The sequence below is a fragment of the Arvicanthis niloticus genome, chromosome 9 (genome assembly GCF_011762505.2).
Source record: "Arvicanthis niloticus isolate mArvNil1 chromosome 9, mArvNil1.pat.X, whole genome shotgun sequence".
NCBI lineage: Eukaryota > Metazoa > Chordata > Mammalia > Rodentia > Muridae > Arvicanthis > Arvicanthis niloticus.
This window is the reverse complement of record NC_047666.1, coordinates 22776811-22797657: the sequence shown is the minus strand read 5'-3', so window position 1 is coordinate 22797657 and position 20847 is coordinate 22776811. Positions and strand designations below refer to the sequence as shown.

Sequence of the window (20847 nt, the reverse complement as noted above, 5' to 3'; positions counted from 1 at the left end):
CCTTCTCCTGTGACTGGAGATCTAAGGGTGGAAGTCTACCCCAAAGTGGGAGGCAGAGTTAACTGACAATGACAATAGAAATGTATGTAGCACAGGAGGAGCCCACACCACCTCCAACAGGTGTGGGACAAAGGGCCATACCCGAGGTGCAACAGGAATGGTGCTTTCCTCAGGTGGCAACACTAGAGAATGCTCTCAAGAGGGGGTGGGGGGAGGGGATGGGGTAGGGAAGTGGAGACTAGGAAAGGAGACAAATGGCTTCTCTCCTCCTTAGGGAGCCGGCCAAGAGCACAGAGGAGTATGAGAACCCCAGGGTAAGTTTATTCAAGCTGGGACACTGGGCACATATGGAGGGCAGATCCACAAGAGGCTGGAGAAGTGGGCAGAATCTAATAATGTATGACCTTGTGAGTCTCAGAAAATTCACTTTTAAATTCTAGACCCTTGGAGGGGCCATTCTATTTCAGGATTTGAAGCGCCACCAGCTTGCCTTTTAGATGCATTCACACTGGTGTGCCGAACGGGCTGAAGAGAGGCAGTGGACAGCAGGCAAAACATGTAACACTGCTTGCACACCAGCAGCTTCATGCTGTCAGAAGGCATTAAAAACAGACAGACTCGGGGGCTGGGAAGAGGGTTTGGTTTGTGAAGTGCTTGCTGTCTGAGCATGAGGGCCTGAATTTGAGTAAGAGACAGGGGTGGTGGTGTAAATTTGTAATCCAGCGGGGCTCATTGGCCAGACATAATTCTGATCCATAATCAACAAGCCCAAGGTCCCAGTGAAGCAGTGAAGTTATGCTCTGGTCAGCACATGTGTGTCACACACACACACACACACACACAGAGAGAGAGAGAGAGAGAGAGAGAGAGAGAGAGAGAGAGAGAGAGAGAGAGAGAGAGATTGGACATGTTGAACTTTGATATCCTGTAAGGCATTCACAGTCATTTGGTTTTCTTTTTTTCAGACAGTCTCACTATATAGCCGTGGCTAGCCTAGAACTTGCTATGTAGCCCATACTAGCCCTGAACTCACAAACACCCGCCTGCCTCTGCCTCCTGAGTGCTGGGATTAAAGGTGTGTGCCACCACACCTGGAAGTTGCTGAGTCCTGACCCTCAGTATGTTGACCACCAGTAATCAGAGGCAGGTCAGTCATTTGGGAGAAAGGACGGAAATGTGTCACAATGTTAGGGGTAGACGTGTGACCTGTGGTTTTCTTAGCACCAGAGGAACCAAAGTTGGAGAGATGAGGTGGAAACTATCGGCTATCAAGACAGCAACCCCACAGGCTGGGGAATATAGCTCAACAACAGAGCAATTACCTACCATTCATAAGGACCTGGGTTCAAATCCCAGTGACACCCACACACAAAGCAACCTTGTCATTAGTTTTGTGGCAACCAAGCCCTACATCCCAGGCTTCCCTGGTACAGCAAGTTAAATCTTAGCATCTAAAATGGCATTAGCCCAGGCAGTGGTGGCACACGCCCTTAATCCCAGCACTTGGGAGGCAGAGGCAGGTGGATTTCTGAGTTCGAGGGCCAGCCTGGTCTTCAGAGTGAGTTCCAGGACAGCCAGGGCTACACAGAGAAACCCTGTCTCGAAAATAAATAAATAAATAAATAAATAAATAAATAAATAAATAAATAAAATAAAATAAAAAAAAATAAAATAAAAATGGCATTAGCCATGTGCTATCCATGAGAGTGCTGGGGAACGCTGCCCAAAGGTCTCTTTTCCAGAACCCAGCAGGGCAGGCTAGAGACAGGGTATCCACATCCCACCAAGTTCCCACCTTCTTAGAGGATGCCCTGATTGCAAATTCGGTCCCTGGTTTATGCCTCTAGCCAGGCCCACTCCTGAGTACAGGCCTAGCCCAGCTGGACCAGACCCTCTCACATCTTTCCTCATGTGGGCAGGAAGACTGACTGCCTTGAAGAGGCGGTCAGTAAACACCTGGCCTAACTTTGAAATTCTAGAATGCTGCTCACAGGTCCCCTGAGTCTCACTCCTGGAAGTATTTTAACAGGTCTAAATCAAGGCCAGAAATCCCAAGAGTTCACAACAGCAGGTCCCTATGACTCAGGTCCCTTTTGGCACAGGCTTTGTCATCACTTCTTACTGCTCTGCTGCCTCAGTTTCCCTGGTTTAGTAAATGTTAATCTGAGCCCCAAGTCTGATGGGAAGACAATGGTCAAGGCATCAGAAGCCAGCTCCAGAAACTCAAGCTGCAGGGAGTGGAACGGAGCTGGACGAGCTGCAGTTTCTCCCTACATGGACCCCTGAGTCCCACCAGGCTCCCCTCCCCTCTGCTCAGAGCAGGCCATCCAGCCCTGCAGGGCACTGGGTTTCTTCAGCAGTCCTCCTCCTTCACCCGTTCCAAGCCAGCTGGCCTGAGTCCCACTCTCAGAGCCACACAGAAAGCAGTGAAGCAGAAGTTGCTTTAATCAAGGGGTGAAGTCCTCAGTCAGGGAGACCTCACTCAATCTTTAGTGGAGGGGTGTCAGCCCCCTCCAATGCCCTGAGGCCCCTCAGGAAAGAGGGAGCAGATGAACAGCAAATATGGAAGAGGCCAGGGGTGGACAGGCAAACCCAGGTTACGCAAGTAGCAGGACCCTGACCAGACCAGGTGAAGCTGAACCACTCAAGAGGTTAGCATGTGGTTCAACCCGGGAGTGGCTGAGGTGGCCGTGCACTGGACAGTGGTACCAGGGGGGCTGCACCAAAGGGAAGGCAGGAAGGAGTGCTTAGGAGATGAGGCGACTGTGAAGCTGGTGTAGCTGCTCCTGGGTCAGCACCAGGCGGTGTCGCTGTCCTAGGCCTGCCGCACATGAAAAGGTCACTTTGCCCATGTAGACTGTGTCATCTTGTTGCTCTTCCTTGGCCTTACGTTGGGAAGAGAAAGAGGGCCTCAGGTTAAGGGCTCACTTGATTATAGGCACTGAGTATCCTTGAGTGCTGGCCTGTGGCAAACCCTGGGAAACTGTGGCTTCTGAGTTCTGACACCACAGAAACACTTTTCAAATTAGAACAAGGGTAGTCTAGCAAGGTAATCTGAGTCCCTCCCTTAATATAAGAGTCAGTATAAGAGTCAGGGCAGGTGTTACCTATTTGCTAGAATATTCCAATCTTTAAGTGCTGAAAGCACTTTTGGTTCTGTGCAAATAAGACTTGGCTCTGCCAGGTAAAGCAGGGTGTTGAGGCTGCTGGGCCTGAGACTCTAGGGACCTCTTCAAGAGGAAGGGGAGAACCCACAGGAACGCCCACCATGGTGCCACCATCTCCCACCACATGCTCCCCTTACCCTGAGGAAGGCAGATGAAGGGAAGGTGGCAAAGTCGGTGGGGACAGTAGCTCCAGGACGCTGAGTTACTGTCTCCTTGAGGACCTCATCCTGGGGAGGAGGAGGGAGGCAGGGTTTATCCAGGGGATCCAGCTGGTAGCTCAGGCAACACTAGCTCCAGGGATCGCAGCTTTCTATCAGTGCACTTCTGCTGTCTCTAGTCTAGGCCCCGGCCAGCATTTCTCCTTCTCGTACACACCTTCATTCTTTAAGGCCTAACTCAGTGTCTACGGCTTCTAGGAAGCCACTGGCAAATAGGCTGCCCTCTAATGATTTCAGCTGACAGAAACTGCATGCACACATCCCACAGAGCCACTCGGTCAACACTGGTGGCTCACCAGCCTGAAGATGACGCTAGTCACACACTTGGTTGATTGAATTTACCAATCAGCTCCTAAAGCAAGAATTCTTCCTCCCTCCCACCCATACCCCAGTGTGCCACAGAGCACGGAGAACCCACAGAGTCCAGAGGACCCACAAATGCCTGGCTCCCCCAGGATGGTTCATGGGAGCTCAGTGTGGGAAGGGTAGGATGTGACTGACCTTGAGCTTCTCAATGGTGTCACTCAGGGATTTGAGCTGAGCCACTTGTTCCATAAGCTGAGCTGACGGGCTCTTGGCAGCTGTGAAGAGGGAGAGATGCTGAGGACACTAAGGTCCATCCAAGCGGCTGAACTGCATGGTCAGAGGCGTGGGTACTGGACCCACATACAACAGGCACTCCAGAAAGAGTGAACTGGCTCTGGTGGAAAAGCCTGGAACCCCGGCCATTGAAAGACTGAGAAAGGATGATCAGAAGTTCAAGGCCTACCTGGGCAACTTATTGAGATCTTGTCTCAAAAACAAAACAAAGCAAAACACCATAAAAAATGTAAAAGTGCCAGATATGGTGGCCCATGCCTTTAATTCCAGCACTCGGGGAGGCAGAGGCAGATGGATCTCTGAGTTTGAGGATGGCCTGGGCTACAGAGCACTAGCTTAGCAGGCTTGAGGCCCTCAGCTCAACCCCCCAGTATCAGAGAAGAAAGAAAGGAGAGAGAAAGAGAGATGGGAAAGAAAGGGCAGAGACCGTGCGCAAGAATCAGGGAAACTGAATCCTGAAACCAATGACACTGCTAGGAGGAGCCCCGGGGGACAGAACGGCTGTAGCCATCCTCAGGAGTAGAGCACATACCTGGGCTGCTTCGAGTGATGTCTACCACGTGGGTGTGGGTGCTCAGCTGGTTTAGCTTCTCCAGTAGCTGGCTGGTCTTGCGATACAGTGCCCCAGACACTAGGTTACCCCCAGGGCCCTCATGGGGTGGGAGGGAAAGCTTTGCAACATGCAGAGGGGGCAGAGCTGCCAAGGACGCCTTCATCTGGGCTCCCTGTCGGGAGGTGGGAGGGAACAGAGTGAGTGGCTAAGAGGCACCAGTGGCCCTCGCTGACCACTGATGGGCAGGCATGCTCCGAGCTCAGGCCCCACGTTCCCATGAGTGCCTTACTCTGAGGATGCTGTTCTCATGCTGGAGCTGAGAGATGTGTAACCTCATAGCAGAGATCTGCTGAAGCAGCAGCGGTGAGTCTTTCACCAGCCCTGGGCCTGGCAAGGCGCCTGGAGCCTGACCAGGAGCGCCCCCTGTGAACAGCATGCAGAACGTCATCAGCCCTGGGTGCACAGGGTTGAAAACTGGGCTCTTCACCTTCCCGTCCCCGCTCCCCCACTCCACTTTTGATGCTGTCCCAATGCCCAGTAGCCTTGGTAAACCCCAGCAGGGTAGGTCTCTACCTCGCTGTTGTTCCTCTGGAGAGCCCACGGGGAGCAGAAAAGAGAGAGAGCGATTAGATAGTGTGAGGACATTGTCAAAGCAGAGGGACTCTGGGCACAACATGCAGAAGGCCCTTTGCTTCACCACCAAAACTTCCTAAGACCCTGCCTCTGGCTTTGGGGGGTGAGCAAAGGTGGGTGGGCCGTGAGTCAGGACACTGAGAGAATGGCAGGGTGAGTGAGCACAGGAAGCACTTGGTAAGGCTGCTCTGCCTCCCTGCCTCCCGCTTCATCTCCAGGAAAGCCATGGGGACGCTCCAGAGCTGCATGGAGCCCTCACCCTGGGTGCTCCTGGCTGCAAAGCTTAGGAAGAAGGGGCAAGCACTGCCCTGCTCCTCATTAATGAGGTTCCCCCGTGCTCATTAATTCAGAAGCAGAATCCAAGAGCCTTACTAAAACAACACAAAATGGTGAATCTAAAGATCCCCTCTCAAAGCATGTCTGTACTGTGGGAGTACACTGTCACAAAGGCACTTGGTCATCGTCCTGAATCAGGTCGGATCTATGACATGGCCTTTGATAAGGCTAAGACCTCAGGTGAAGAAAGGCCAGAGACCCTGGTGGTTTCTGTGGGGCTAGGAGACTGTTCTCTGGAGTGAAAATGTTAAGCACAGAGTGAAAGGGGGGCAGACAAACCAGGGCAGTGGGAACTGAGAAGCAGCAGGGGCTGGGAAACAGCCTGGAAGGCATAAAACTCCACATGAGGCTCCCTGACCTCATTAAGAACTTAAGAAGAGGTCAGAACAGAAGTCACGGAATGGAGCAGACACACTGCAGGGCATCAGGCACTGGCTTCACACAAGGCTGGACACTCCTGCAGTGTGGCCTGGCCTCTCCTGAAGATGGCTGAGATAGAAAGGCCCAGATGGCAGATCCAGAAGGGACAGCCTCCAGAGCCCAACTCAGTTATTATTCTGACTTTACTGACAGTCTTGGTAGTGTGCTACTTTACACAGAGGTCCGTGAATGTATCTTCAAGGAAAACAAAACCCTGATCAAACAGGCAGCGCAAAACTGGGGCAACCATGTTCTTGGCTGAATACCTAGGCTACAAGTACCTGAAGTCAAACTGAGGCCAGAAGATGAAATAGTCAAGCCAGTCTCCTCTGGGCCAATGCCACCTGGCCACTGTACTCACCACCAGCAATGCCAGAGACCAGGGTAGCAATGCCTGACGGAGGGGGGCCCCGGAGCCCCTCAATTGTGCGCTTGGACTGGCTGTTCAGGCGCTGCTTGAGCTCTGCCTTCTCTGCCTCCAGCTGGTCGATGTCAGCCTGGAGAGCATCCATCGTCTCCTCAAAGTCTCTGTGGGAGAGAATGTGGGTTCAGGCACGCCTCACAGCCCCACAACTTCCCAGTCCTGAGGGCAGGCCCTCAGAGGCAACCTAGGACTCGTTGGAGTGAGACAGACAAGAGTAGGGAAGGAAAAGCGGGGTAGTCACACCAGGCAAAAGGAGTCACTGGCAACGGGAAGCTGCAGTGGAGGAGGGGGAGGATCTGGGCCCCAGGAGCTCCAGGAGGCTCACTTCTCCTTCTTCCGCAGCAGGGTCTGAGTCTCCTCCAGCCGAGTCTGAACTTTCTCGATCCGCTCATCTGCGTCCTTGGCAGCGCTGTCCAGCTTCTTTTCCAGGAGGCTCAGCCGCACGTTGGCCTCACTCAGCTCCTCTCCCTGGATAAGGTACCACACTTCAGTTCCTCAACATCCTTCCCAGAGCCACAGGACAGGCTAAGGCTGTGGGATGTGGAGCTCCCTCTCGGATGACCCCTAGGTGCAGGTCCCACCTCTCTCCTCAGATTCCACGCACCTTGATTCTCACGCCCAGCACTCCCTGCCGCCAAGGCCCACAACACTTCTCAGCCCTTACCTTAATTGTTTTAATTAATTCATGTTATGTGTACTTTTGTCTGTCTGTATGTCTGTGTACCATGTGTACCTGCTGCCCTCAAAGGCCAGAAGAGGGTATTGGGTCCCCTAGGACTGGAGTTACATATGGTCCTGAGCCACCATGTGGGTGCTGAGAACCAAACCAGGGTCCCCTGAAGAGCGAGTGGTCAGTGCTCTTAAGCACTGCTCCACCTCTGCAGTCCTCCGCACCTTGATCTTAAGTGACTTCTTTAACTCCTTGATGACTGTCTCTCGATCCTCAAGCTTCAGACCCAGACCTTCAGCATCTGTGATCTCTGCACGCAGGGCTGCAGCCCGAAGTTCAACCGGAGGAGGCTAAAAGACAGAGTGGGTCAGATGGTGGAGGCAGGGGAAGTAAAGAGTGGGTCAAATGGTGGAGACAGGGGAAGGTCGAGACCATTCCAGTCACAGGAAAATCACCCTGACTTTTAGGCGGGATGCCCCTCCCTCCAGTTTCCCCACTCTCCACAGGCAGGCCCCTGGGTCCCCAGAAACCTCCACCTACCTTGCTCGGGGGCCGCTCTGCATCATACTCGCCTTCCTGCATGGCTGTGGCCAGCTTGTTCATTGTGCTGATGAGGATGGTGCATGACTGGCGTAGACACTCGTAGGGGCTGCTGGAGGGGCTCCCATAGATCTGCAACAGCCAAAAGCAGGTATGAAAAGCTGGCAAGAGCCGGTGCTTCCCCAGACCTCACAGCCCAAGGTTCCAGGCCAACCTGCTCGCTTGCTTTGAAAGCCAGCTCCTCCAGTGCAGCCACAGGCAGCCCCTCGTTCTCTGCCAAGGGGGCAATAAGCTGGGCAGCTGCAGCTGCCACCTCCTGCAGAACAGCTACCACCCATGTCAAGTGCTTCCTGCAGTCGAGGAGTGTGTCAGATACCTGTGTGACAGGATAGAGTCAAAAGCCCATCCTGGTCCACCATCATAGTTCCTAGCTTCCCAATTCAATCCCCTGCCCAGATGTGGATCCTAATGTGCCCCTCCTGTTTCTACTCAGCTTCCTCCCCTCACAATCTCAGCCCTAAACCTGTGAGCCAAAGGCCAGTGCTGCTGGGATCCCAGGAGCGTCCGTCCCTGGCATTCGCCTTCGGATCTTCTTGCAGAACTGACGGATGTCACTGCATGATGTTTCCAGGTCTCGGAGAAGAAGCGCAATATCTGTTGCCTCCTGCCCACCCTACACAGGAAAAGGAAACAGACAAGCTGCCATTAGCACTAGGGGGAAGGGGAGGGGAAGGGATAAGGAAGAACTCAGATTCAGATGTGCCCTCACCTGCAAGAAGGCACGCAGCCGCCCCACCTCCACGCTCATACAGTCCAGGGCACTCTGGGTGAACTATATGGAAAGAAACATGAGGTCTTAGCCTCTCGCAGGCGCTCTTCCACCCATCCTTACCCCTAGGACACCCCATCTTCTGTGACTATCACATGCGCATGGTCCTCTGCTTGCACAGACCTCGCAGACTTGACTTCCTTTCCTCATCTCTACAGAAGCTTAGTCACTGATCTAGACACGTCACCTTGATATGGTCAGCCAGCTGCATGGTGGAATCCTCGGGCTGTTCAGCGAGGTGGATGCTGTACAGATGCTGAGGAGGAACAGCACAGAGGCAGCCTTCAGTCTGAGGAAGGGCAAGGGCTGCGGACCGCCCTTTTCCTGAACTAGAGTCTGAATCCTGGACACTGTGGTCTTCAGAGGTACAAAACTTCCCAAAACCTCTAGGCAGTGACATCACAAGGCAACTTCACATCAGACAAACAAGAATTGGGACTGGTGGTGCAGGTCCATAATCCTAGCACTGGGGAGTCTAAGACAAGAGCATCAGGAGTTCAAGGCCAGCCTGAGCTACAGTGAGATGCCGTCTTATAAAAGTGGCCAGTGATAGCTCTGTGGTAAAGACACTTGCTCCCAAGTTCAAACCTCAAGATCCATATGACAGAAAGAAAGAGTCAACTGGCTCATGCTGTCCTGTGGCCTCTACATATACACTGTGCCACACACACACATGCACATACACTGCACACACAACTGTTTTTTAATCCAGGCATGATGACATAGACCTATTATCTCAACACTTGGGATGGAGGCAAGAGGATCAGGAGTTTGAGGTTATCTTCAGCTACACAGCAAGTTTAAACCCAGCCTGGGTTACATGAGACCTGGTCTCAAAAGAACAAAACAAAAAAATTATACTGCTCCCCTCCAACAACAACAAACCAACCCTAAAAATTAATTAATTAATTAATTAATTAAATACACCAAACCAGAGCAAACTGGTGTCAAGAAGCCAACCACGGCCATAAAACCTTGTAAACCCTGGTAAGAACTCCCAACAGGTCCGTATTTCCCCTTCCCTGCTGCTTTCCCACCCCGACTTCTGGCCCCAGACCTGGTAATACTTGATGGCCTTGGTGAGGGGCTCCACGTTGACAGTCTCATCCAGCTGATCCTTGTGCAGCAGCTCAATGAGGAAGTCCAAGGAGCGCTCGTGGGCACTCATCTCTGGGTACAGGCTACCGACTTTCTTATACACGTCCACACTGCACTGAGAGAGGGCACTAAGGACCAGAAAAGGCTCCGTGAGGGCACGGTCTCCAGGCAGTTACCTCAGTTCCAGCGAATTCTGAACCCACAGCCGAGGGTGCACGGGAGGGGCGAGGTGTCTTACTGCTCATAGCGGTGCAGTGTGGCCTGCAGCAGACTCAGTGAGTACACCAGCCCAGCAGCAAAACTCAGCTGCTCCCCAGCAGCTCCTCGCAGCCCAGGCCGCTCTGAACAGTTCTCACTTAGGTCAAACTTCTCCTGGGCCTGTTTCCGGATGAGCTCTGCCTGTAGGAAGAAGACCAGGGTCCTGCAACTGGGAGTAGAGGACAAAGAACACAGGCCCAGGAACCCATGACACAGCTAAATGACTATGTGGAGGGGATGAGTACACATGGAGGAGGAGGAGCAGACACAGCTCTCAGCCGGGCAGGAGGCTCACAGCAGAGCAGGGTCGTAATCTGCCTAGATTCCCCACTACTAACCCTCTAGCACTCAGGGCTACCTCTACTCTAGTTTAAATGTTAAATGCTCCTTTAGTAACCTCTACCCCTCAGCTAAGGTAATCGTCAACTGTCTCACAAGGAGGCTCCTTCGCTTCCTTGGACAGTTTCTCCTATCTGAAGGAGACTGGTTTCGGTCTCCTGTAAACACTAACACATGACGTTTGAGTGCTTCCTGTGAAATGCTCAGGACCTGCATGTAACCTATGTGTGCACTCCTGTACACATGACACCACCTCTAGGTTACTGATGATGCTAACACAAGCTAAATGATATCAAGGCTATACTGGACTGTGTAGAAAACAGTGAAAGAAAACCTGTACATACTCCAAACGTTTCTCATCTGCAGTTGGTGGAATGCGATACAGAGCTCCCGCAGGTGGCAGCTGGCTCTGTGTGCACTGAGCCCCTGCCGAGTGAGAGTACCTACACTGCTCATAAGCTGTGTGGGCAGCCGGTGCCGGTGCCTCAGCTCACAGCACACTGCATGGTTTTCTTGACAGCCTGGCTGTACCTTGCAGATGAGTCGGGGCATGAGCAGCAGGACCAGGACGCAGTCATGGTCTCCACCCGGCCGAAGGAAGCTGTCAGGCATAAAGGCTGTCAGCAGGGACATGTGCCGGTTGGCCTGGGCAACCTCCATCTGTCTCAACTCCATCTCAATTGCCTGCAAGGCAGAAAGAAGGGCTCTCAGTCTGGATGCAAAGGGGCAGAACCACCAGGCCCCTTGTTTGCAGGATAAGTCCAGGCCAGGATTCTTCCACAATTACCACCCAAAGCGCACCCTGAGTCCAGAACCCCACCCCAAGCCAGCCCAGCCCATAGCTACCCCCTCCTCCTCCGAGGCTAACGCCCCTGACTTCAAGGTGCCCACTTTTCTGACCTTGGCATGGGCCTTGGTCTCAGCAAACTTGATTTTGAAATCAAACGTCTCTGGCGGTGGCTGCTGCTGTCTCTCCACAGATGCTTCCTGTTGGTTTGTCAGCTCCCGATTGACATCCTAAGAGCAGACAGTGAAGCACAGTTGGTGTTGGCAATCCCAGGGTTACCTTGAGCAGAGACCAGGAGTGAGGCAGGCACCTGCAGGTGAGCAGTCAACTGGCGGTACTTCTTGATGGTCTGCTGATAGTCGGCAACTGTCTCCTGGGCAGCTTCCACTCGCTTCTGGGCCTCCCTCACGCGGGCGCCTGCCATGTCCAGCTGCTCACGCAGCTCCAACTCTGTCTCACGTGCATTCTCCTGTAACTCGTCATTCATCTCATTCATGGCTTCCTGCATGGCAGAGTTGGGACGAGCAAACAGGCAGAGTCAGATGTCAGCCTCCCAGATGGTTCCTTCAGGGTCAGAAATCAGGGATCTGCTCTCTTCTTACCAAGTCCCCCACAGTCTCCCGTAATTCCCGCACTTTCTCCTCCAGATTCAGATTCCGGTCAGTCAGCATCTCCACCATCTCCTCGGCTCCCAGAGCAGCATCCACCTGTGTCGAGGGGAAGGGACAGGGAAAAGTGATGCTGTAGGGCAAGAGGTGGCAGTGAACGGGCACGCACACATGCTCGCAGGCGTGGGTGAGAACTGCATTCTCACACCTGCTCTTTGAGCTCATCGACGGTGCTCTCTGCCTGGCTCAGCTCCTCCTGAAGACGCTCACGCTGCTGCCTCACAACCTCCAGCTCCTGGTTCTTCTTTTCCATGAGCTTCTGGAGCTTCACATGCTCCTGCTTCTCCGAGGAAGAGAGATCTCGCATCCTATGGAGACGTGGAAGGAGTCAGAGAACACATAGATGCCAGAGGGCATGTGTCAGTCACAAGGTAATGAGTGCTCTGACACCCGAGGCAGGAAAGGGACAGAGGAAGGCCTACCTCACCAGGGCATCCTTCAGGCGGGCGTTCTGCTCCTCTAGCTGCTTGAGCTGGTAGCTTGATGCGGCCCCATCAGAGCCTGTGAGAGCAACAAAGTGTTCACGCTGGTTCCACTGCACCAGCTGGCCCCTGCTGTTTCCAGCCCTTTACCTTTCTCTTCAATCTCAGCCTTGAGGATCTCCAGGTCTGTGGTGAGCTCATCGACACGTTCCTTCAGTGCCTCCACCTCCTGCTGCAGAGACTCAGCGCGCTCTTCGGCCATCTCCTTGTCCAGAGTGGCCATCTCGATGGCGTCGGCTGTGTCCGCCATCTCCTCCATGTAGCGCTCCTTGGCCTCTAGCGCCTCCTTGGCTTCCTGGAGGTCAGAAGTGAGTGGAGCAGGCGCAGACTGACTCCCACGCTGCCCTTTCTTCCGGGGCACCCTATATTCCAGCCTCGATCCCAGCTCCCTTATTGGGGTCCTTCCACCTTCCCAGCACCAGCTTCATCGAGGCGCACCTTCCGCGCCTCCTTGAGGCGCCGTTGCAGGTCTGCCTGCTGCTCCTGCATTTTGCTCTTCCATTCTTGCACCTGCTCCAGCTGGATCTTGTGCTTCTCCAGCTCTTTCAGCTTTGCTTTGTCTTCTGAGCGTTTTAGACGCAGAGTCTCCAGCTTCTCCTCCAGGTCCCGTACCTGGGCCCTCAGCCCTTCCTCTTCCTGCCAAGAGGAGGCCCCATGGTTTGTACACAGCCCCTGGCCCACTCTAACAAAACTGAGCTGAAGCAAAGATAAGAATGTGTAAAAGCATTTCCCTAGCACAAGAACCAAGAGCAAGTGGCATATGAGACACTGAAGAGGAAACTGCGGCACGAGATACAGAGGAAATAGAAGGACAGGAAGGACAGGGACACCTCAGCCAAGAGCACGCCATGTCCCCACTCTTCCTGATTCCAGTCCTCGGTCTTCCCCAACCCTGAAGAAGTCTCTAGCACCTAGCCAAAGTTACAGAGGTGCCTTGACTCTGTCCTTACCTTAGAGGGAGAAGGAAGTGGGGGTGCTGCTCCAGGAGAGGTGAGGGCCGGTGTGGGGATGATGGGTGCTGCCAGCGGCGTCTGAGCTGGGGTGCTGGGCTCACTGCTGCTCAGTTCACCGGCTGATGCTGATCCAGAGGGGCCAAGGGAGCTACTGGGCCCAGCCACCCCAGTACTGGCTGGGCGAGTAGGCTATTGAGAGGGCAAGAGTAGGCCACAAAGAAAACAGAATAAGGGTGGTGGGAAGAAGAAGGGGAGCAAGGGAAGGAGGCAGAGGCGAGACAGACAGACAGTGTATAAGAAAGCACAATGGGACCAGGGGGCGGGGCAATGACAGAGTCGAAGAAAAGTAGCAGTGACAAAGGACAGTGGAGAAAAAGAAAGAAGAGAGGATAGGAGACATAAGATTATAAGGTTCCTCCCTTGGCACTGTGTCCACATTCCTCCCCACTCTGCCCTCTCCTTCAAAACAGGCTCTCACTCCCCAGAACTGCCCTCTGTGGCCCACTTGTGATCATTCTAGCAACTTCGTAATACTCCCATCCCAGCATGCTGGGTGCACGGCCAACTCCCCCAGCAGAGAAACGTGTCTCAATGTCATTCCCAGAAGCAAGGAACAGATTAGAAACTGTTCTCAATTGTTCTTTTCTCACAGAGGGCGGAGCCAAAAGGGCGGGGTCAGGCTTGCTCTCCTGGTAAGCCTCCCCAGTCTTCACTCCTTTGCTATGTCAACGGACCCTATAGGTTACTGGGCTGAGATGCAAACCGTACAGACTACCCTCCAAGCAAGGTAAGTAGAGCCGACCCCTAACCTCCTCACCCAGGACAAAGCTCTAAGTAATGGTATTTAGGCCCCTGTTGAGGCTGGAGGGGGGTGGGGAGTGGGGCTGGCTAGCTTTCAGGAAGCCACAAACCCTGGGGTAGACAGTGCTGCCCTGGCGATGTTGAACCCCAGACTACCCACAAATGCTGCCACCTCCTCACCAGGCGCCCACTCACCCAGAGCACTCACTTATTTTAACCTCGCCCTTCCAGGCTGATCAAAGCCTGTCTTGATTAGCCATAGCCCCTCTTCCTTCTCTTCCACACTCAATCTACTGGCTAAGATGGCCTCTTAAGCATTAGAAATTGTCAGGCCTGGGGAGATGCCTCAGAAGAGTATTGGTGGCTCTTCCAGAAGACCTAGGTTTGATTCCCAGCACTCACATGGCAACTCCCAAAATACCTAACACCTTCTCTTGGCCTCTGAGGGCACACGTATGACATACACACAGGTAGGCAACGCTCATACACATAAAAATTAAAAAAAGAATTAGAAGTCACTTTCCCAGGGAGTCCAGTTACCAGCCTCAAGCTCCTCTTCTCCCGTGGTACACTGCAACTAACATTTACTTGCTAGCATGCATGCCCACACACATGCACATGCCTGACATACATGTGCACTCAGAGTGGCTTACAGAGACCTGCTTGTTCTCACCTTGGGCCGTCGAGTTGTGGTCTGGACAGGCAACAGGAGCCAGAAGAGGAGGAGTCAGGAAAGAGAGGGTCACGGCAGGAGGACAGAGGTAGCAATGAGAGCAGAAGCAGCAATGGACAAGGCTAGCCCACCAACCCTGCCCCACTGCCTCCCACAGGGGATCACTGTACCTACTCAAGGCTGGCATCTCCCGCTGCCCTCATTTTTTACCCAACCCTTGTAGGCCTTACTCCTCCAGACCCCTGCAGCTCCCACAAGTCTGGTTCCTAGGCTGAGCCACAGAAAACCAAAGGCAGCAGCTGGTAACAAGGCCTCCAGAGAACATCCTTCTGTGAACAGTCTCTGCCACTCCAGCCTAGGGGCCCCACCCAGCCACCTCTCCCAAGGACTTTCCCAAGTCAGCCTCTTCCTTCAAGTGCTAGACTCTAGAAAGGACACCCCAGGATCCGGCCCAGCCCTATAACAGAAGTGCAGACACCCAGAAATGGGAGCTCAGATCAGTAGGACAGAAGGGCAGCTCTCCTCCCTCAGGGCCAGGTCCTGCAGCAGGCTCTCTCCCTCAGGCAGAGGGCTCAGGTGTCAGTGCTGTGAATACTGCATTAGTGAAAGCCCACAGCTCAGCAAAGGAAGTAGGGGCGGGCAGCAACCCTTAGGAACCACTCCTCCCAAAGCAACCCAGGAGCCTCTGGGTTACTCCAAAGTGGCTAAGGGGCAATTAGCTCCAACTCCCAGAGGCTTGCTGCCTGTGCCTAAGGCTCTAGCAAGTCGAGATTCAGCTTGAGCTCTGTTTTCTGCAGACACTGAGTCCAAGATGGCCAACCTCCACCCTCTGCTCAGGACTAATTCCCCACAGCTGAGGATTAAAAACTATTCTAGGGTCTACATCCTGCCCTGGTAAACTCCCTAGCACAAACTCTGGGGAGGCAGGATGCTGGGAGAACAAGCGTAAGTCATTTCAGCAAAGGTTGGTAAGTAGGCCTGCTTCATGCACTGATGTAGCTGGCCTGCTGCCTCAGGCTGGACCCCAGGAAACCCTCCCAACCTTAACTGCAGCAGGGACTGCCTGAAGCCCAAGCCTGTGAGGCCACCGGGTAAATGGCCTGGTACAGACTCAATCAGAGTCCAAAACAGATAGATCAAGGAACATATAAATGTCCAGGGTGGGGCACGGTAGTGACACACACCACTCCCTACCCCCTCCCCTTCATCCTTACCCTCCTCCCCCAGCCAGGTAGACTGAAGTCAATCAGCCCCCACCCCCACCCCAGCAGCCTGCCTCCATCACCCTGGCAACCCAGCAGCAGGACCAGAGCAAGCAAGAGTACCTTTCGGGCTGTCGGTGCCTGTCTCATCATTGCAGAAAACCACAGAAAGCAAGGAGAGGAAAGAGAGGGAGGGACAGAGGAGGGCAGACAAACACAGGGAGGAAAGACAGACGAAGGGAGGGAGGGAAAGGCGGCGGAGATAGGAGATTAGTGCATCAAATCCCAACAATGCAGCCTTAGCTTCCGGGCCAGCAAAAGGCGGCTGCGGTGACACAGGCCCTGGCAGGTGCACAGCAGGACAGCGGGCGATTGCGAGCTCCGGCAGGCTCCGGAGCCTTGCCTGGCCTGGGTCGTCAGCTTAAGCTGAAGGCAGTCTCAGTGGCCGCAGCAGCAGCAGCTCCACCTGACGTCATGCACCCACCCTCCTTAGCTCCATGGGGGTGGAGCTACCAGTCCTAGGTCACCTAGCAACCACCCAGAACCGGATGGCTCCTCCTTCTCCTGATGGTACTAAGTCCTGCGCAAAGCTGCCCTTCCTCCCGGTCCCATCACCACGTTCTGGCATGGTGCTCCTCTTCTCTACCTCCAAGACCTTGCTCCAAAAAGCTGGGCCAGAGGCCATTGCAGAAATGGCCAAAGAATTTGTGGATAGGGGCAGAGGGCCTGCCGGCTCCAACGATCTATCTCATAGTTATACTCTGGCCCCTGAAAAGCCCACCACATCCACTTCTCTTGCACACACTGGTGAAACCCTTAGGCTTCTTATTAGGAACACCGTCAGCGCAGTCCTCCAGCACCCAGCTCCAGCTCTGAAGAGCACACAGTGATTAGGGAACCTTGGGACATGACAGTGGCACCAGCAACAGCTATAATGACAGTGTTGGGCTCTTCTCTCACCTCTCCAGGCTGGAGAGATGAAAGCCTATGTCTAAAGGGCTTCCTAGAAAGGGCAGGTATTTTTTGAGACACTTACATTCTCTCCTGACTCCCTCTCAAAACACTGGTTTTGGGGAGCTAATGGGTCAGAGGCTAAGAACTTTGGCTGCTTTTATGGACGACTCTTTCAATTCCAAGCACCCACTTGGTGACTCACAACTGTCTTGTAACTCCAGTACCAGAGCGATCCATCACCCTTCTCTGGCCTCCACAGGCACGGTTCAGATATAGTATACTAACATACATTCAAACAAAACACTCACACACACTGGGTTTTGTTCTGGACCTAATTGTTATGTGGGGGATGACAGGAGGAACCCCGGCTAATGATCTGGTGTAAGACTGGAGAGAGCAGGGAACATTTTTAGCATAAGCAGTTGAGGCTGGGCTGTCACATTTCACTAGGACATGGCACTGCTCAGCCCCTGTGAGGGTCATGTCAGCCTGTAGCCAGGACTCTTCCAGTCTCACACTGCAGTTTCATGCTCTTCTCTACTGAGGGACATGAGGTGAAACCAGGGCACCAACCACAACGCAATACTCAAGGGATGAAGCGAGTCCTCGTGTGTCTGGAATGTGTCCAGTTTCCCCTGCAGCACTATCCCCTGAGAACCCCAGTTCCACCTGGACCCAGGACAGCGTCACAAACAATTCCTAGCATGTGGCTTCTGCCACAGTAAGACTTCCAAGTTTTTTTAATGCTGTTTCCTTCCCTCCTCCCACGGTCCCAATCCATGCAACATCAGGAAGGCCTGAGACAGGCTGGTAACAAAGGGCTCACAGTACTGCACACATGGCTCAGACAGGCACATGCAGGGGAAAAGACCTTGTGCAGAGGCCCAAGGCAAGGGCTGGTGTGAGGAAGTGGTCATGGCAGCAATTTAAGTGTTTAAAGTCCATGGAGAGGAGCTAGACATGATGGTGCCCATCTGTAATCCTAGCACTAAGAAGGCTGAGGCAGGAAGGTTGCCACAGGTTCTAGACTAGCCTGACCTACATAGTGAATTCCAGACTAGCCTGAGCTACAAAGTGAGACCCTTTCAAAAGACCTACAGAAAATTCTGTGCAAGAGAGGGGGTGGAACAGGCAAGATCCCAGGGAAGGGGGAGTGTGTCTTCCCAGGCACACACTAGTCGAGGGGGGCAGTGAAAGCCACTGGGCAGAGCAAGGTGGGCATCTACGGCAGCCCTGATTCAATGGCAGGCAGGCAACGTTCTGACCCCCTCCATACACAACCATTCTACTGCACTTCTTTCCGCTCCAGTCCTCCAGGATGCCCTCCCTCCCTCCACCCCCAAGCCTGGCTAAGTGGGAAGTAAAGCGGCTACAGTGTGATCTGCAGCTCTGATTTACGGTCAAGCGCCTGGAGTCTCTGACTGGGGGTCTAGAGCATGGAAAACCTCTAGTGAGCACCGCTTTGGCCTTGGTCCCTGAACCTGACGGCCTTGTTTTCCTCCAGGTGCTTTGGAAAACAAACTGCCATTTCCTCTGGCCATCCCAGCCCCATGGTTACACACACATGCATGCAGCAGTTGGGATGGGGGGCATGCAAGAGAGTGGGAGGAGCTCACAGCCCACCCACCCACCCACCCACCCACCAGACACAAACGGTAAACACACCACCTTCTTAGGCTTCAGTCCCCGCTGCGTGAATAGCAGGAAAGGTTAGGGTTAGAGAACAGACTGTCTGCCCTGACAAACGTCCTGTGCATAAGTGTTAGCATCACTCAAGTGAACACACCCAAGGAGAGTCAGGCAAGCATCGAGCCCTGGGCAAAGAAGGGCCCCTCAAGGAACCGTTTCTAGGATATTCACCCCTGACCCAGAAAAGTTAGAGGCCTACCTCCCGACCCTCTGCAGAGGAGGCAGAGGGAGGCGGACCATCTGCATACATCTTATACTTGTGGACAAAAGAGCTGCTTCTCCCTCCACACCCCACCTTACCCTGCCCTAACACCCTCCGGTCTTGGCATCTTCGGATACCAGAGGTAGTTAGTTGGGTACACTCCTGGATTTAGGCCTGTCCTTCCAATGCCCCTCAGCTTCACTCCAAACCTCTAGACTGTAATACTTTTTCTACCACCTTTATTCTGGCCCTAATGTAGCAATTCATCCCCAGAAAGGGTCCTTCCTGGGGAAGTTAGGCGACTACAAGTCTAACTCAGTCCAGACCAGCTACAGCTGCTAGCAGCCCAGCCCAGCCCTGCCCCCCCCCACACACACACTCCTCCCTTACACTGCCAAACCACTCACCAGTTTGCTGGTCTTTGCAGCTGCATCAGCTCCCTCTGTAGAAAGCAAACATCAACAAAATATACTTATACAGAGTGGGATGGGAAGGACAGAAGGAAATAGAGGAGAAACCCTGTTATTAGAAGGGTGGGAAACTTGGATGTGAGGATGCAATGTCAGTGTGTAACTAGTACCTCTCTTGGGGACCTTTGAAGCAGAAGAATCAGGAGTCTCTGGGGAAGTAGTATCTGCTCCATCTTCAAATACTTGGATCTGAGGCCAAAGAACATACTCAATGCAGTCAGATCAAGAATGCCTACAACATGGTCCCTTCCTGAGCTCCCGAGCAAGGTGGGGTACAGAGTACCTCCCTTAGGCTCCATCTTGCCTTTCTCCCAACTACAGCCTCTCATCCCACTTAGGAAAAAGAACACACTAGCGCACAAGCAACAGATACATATGCACTCACACACAGAGGCTCCACGCACACACAGGCTTGCACCGTGAATTACCTGGGATTGGCGTACAAAGATGCCGTGGCCTTCATCACACGTGAAATACTTTCTTCCCTGAACGGTGCCATCGTTCTTGCCTTTTGCTTCATCCAGGATCACACCCACCCATTTGCCAGTGGCAAAGAGTGTGGCTCCAACATAGGCCACAGTACCACGGTGGCCCTTCCCAATCACCTCCACACGGGAGCCCACCCGCAGGGGCCGGGCACTTGCCTCCGTGCTCATCCTGCTGCCACTCGGCGTCTAGAAGAGAGACATATGCCAACATGGTCAGTCAGAGGCTTGAGACAGGATCCTGGACTGAGAAACCACAAGTCATGTTTTAAACTCTATTCTCAGGGTGAAGGAAATCCACAAACTCCCCTCTGAAAAACACCAGTGACATGTCCAGGACTTCCCCAAAGCCAGGTAGAGTGGCGTACACCTAGGATTTCGATACCCAGGTGGCTGACTCAGGAGGCTAGCTAAGAGTCTGAGGCCAGCTTGGGCTATATAGAGTGGTAAGTTAAAGGCCAGCCTGGGCAACATAATGAGACCTTGTTTAAAAAAAAAAAAGTTTGTAAAAAATAATAATAAACAATTAAACTAAAATGGGAAAAATGTTTGTAAAAAAGAAATCTTTAAAAACCTTGTTTTGATAGCTTACACATGGGATTTTAGCACTTGGGAAACTTAGACAGGATTACCATGAGCTTGAGGCCAGCCTGGGCTACATGGTGAGCTCCAGCCTGGTCTAGAGTAAGATGAACCTCTAGGGGGAAAAATGTCACAAAAATAAACAATAAAAACAATCCTTTTGTTGTTGTTTGTTGTTTGTTTTTTAGAGACTGGGTTTCACTGTGTAGCTCTGGCTGTCTTAAAATTCACTCTGTAGACTAGGCTGACCTCAAATTCGGAGATCCGCCTGTCTCTGCCTCCCAAGTGCTGGGATCAAAGGTGTGTGCCACCACCACCCAACAATAACAACAATCTTTAAAAAAAAATACTCTAAAATTCTCTAAAATCTACTGAAATATTTTAAGAATTTATATTTAAATTGCAGAACTAATTAGGCTTTACCGGTAGACCTTTGAACATCTGCTTTCTAGGGTGTACTGCCCCCAAGGAAAGGACATAAGAACAAGCAAACAACTCAATTCAGACCAGGCTCCCCACAACTCTGTCCCAGGAGCCAGAGCTGAGAAAGCAGCTCAGTGATGGCCCTCTCGACTGTCCTCTGTCTTCCTGGGATTCAAATGCCTTTCTCCAACTCTTCCACCCCACTCTCACCCTCCTCTTCTTCCTCTTCTCCTTTGTGTGTGTGTGTGTGTGTGTGTGTGTGTGTGTGTGTGTGTATGCCTTTTAAAACTCTTGTTACTGTTCTTTTGAGACAGAATCTCAGTACTATCCTAGGCTGGTCTGGAACTTACAGTCCTCCTGCCTCCGCCCCCTGAATGCTGGGCTCACAGTT

General features: G+C 52.9%; 1 protein-coding gene across 15 annotated transcripts in view; it reads right to left on the bottom strand.

Annotated features, from left to right (window-relative positions):
- Positions 1-2427: 2427 nt before the first annotated feature.
- Dctn1 (dynactin subunit 1) overlaps positions 2428-20847 on the bottom strand; it is a 33361-nt gene continuing 14941 nt past the window's right edge. For 2 of the 15 annotated variants that reach the window (XM_076939950.1, XM_076939947.1), the window contains exons 2-32: positions 19395-19640; positions 19077-19155; positions 18904-18938; positions 18271-18294; positions 15775-15792; positions 14450-14470; positions 12973-13164; positions 12461-12658; positions 12113-12317; positions 11963-12041; positions 11689-11848; positions 11475-11579; positions 11183-11374; positions 10986-11102; positions 10617-10769; positions 9727-9887; positions 9448-9616; positions 8578-8646; positions 8331-8393; positions 8085-8234; positions 7776-7937; positions 7562-7693; positions 7246-7371; positions 6677-6819; positions 6289-6455; positions 5112-5126; positions 4828-4961; positions 4518-4710; positions 3887-3966; positions 3305-3394; positions 2428-2885 (exon numbers count right to left, since the gene is read on the bottom strand). In XM_076939950.1, coding sequence (XP_076796065.1) covers positions 2748-2885; positions 3305-3394; positions 3887-3966; positions 4518-4710; positions 4828-4961; positions 5112-5126; positions 6289-6455; positions 6677-6819; positions 7246-7371; positions 7562-7693; positions 7776-7937; positions 8085-8234; positions 8331-8393; positions 8578-8646; positions 9448-9616; positions 9727-9887; positions 10617-10769; positions 10986-11102; positions 11183-11374; positions 11475-11579; positions 11689-11848; positions 11963-12041; positions 12113-12317; positions 12461-12658; positions 12973-13164; positions 14450-14470; positions 15775-15792; positions 18271-18294; positions 18904-18938; positions 19077-19155; positions 19395-19622 — 3798 coding nt within the window. In that variant the 5' untranslated portion in view covers positions 19623-19640 and the 3' untranslated portion in view covers positions 2428-2747. Of the gene's footprint in view, positions 2886-3304; positions 3395-3886; positions 3967-4517; positions 4711-4827; positions 4962-5111; positions 5127-6288; positions 6456-6676; positions 6820-7245; positions 7372-7561; positions 7694-7775; positions 7938-8084; positions 8235-8330; positions 8394-8577; positions 8647-9447; positions 9617-9726; positions 9888-10616; positions 10770-10985; positions 11103-11182; positions 11375-11474; positions 11580-11688; positions 11849-11962; positions 12042-12112; positions 12318-12460; positions 12659-12972; positions 13165-14449; positions 14471-15774; positions 15942-18270; positions 18295-18903; positions 18939-19076; positions 19156-19394; positions 19641-20847 lie in introns of those variants that run through there. The other 13 variants (XM_034512488.2, XM_034512484.2, XM_034512492.2 and 10 more) reach the window with 11 other exon arrangements.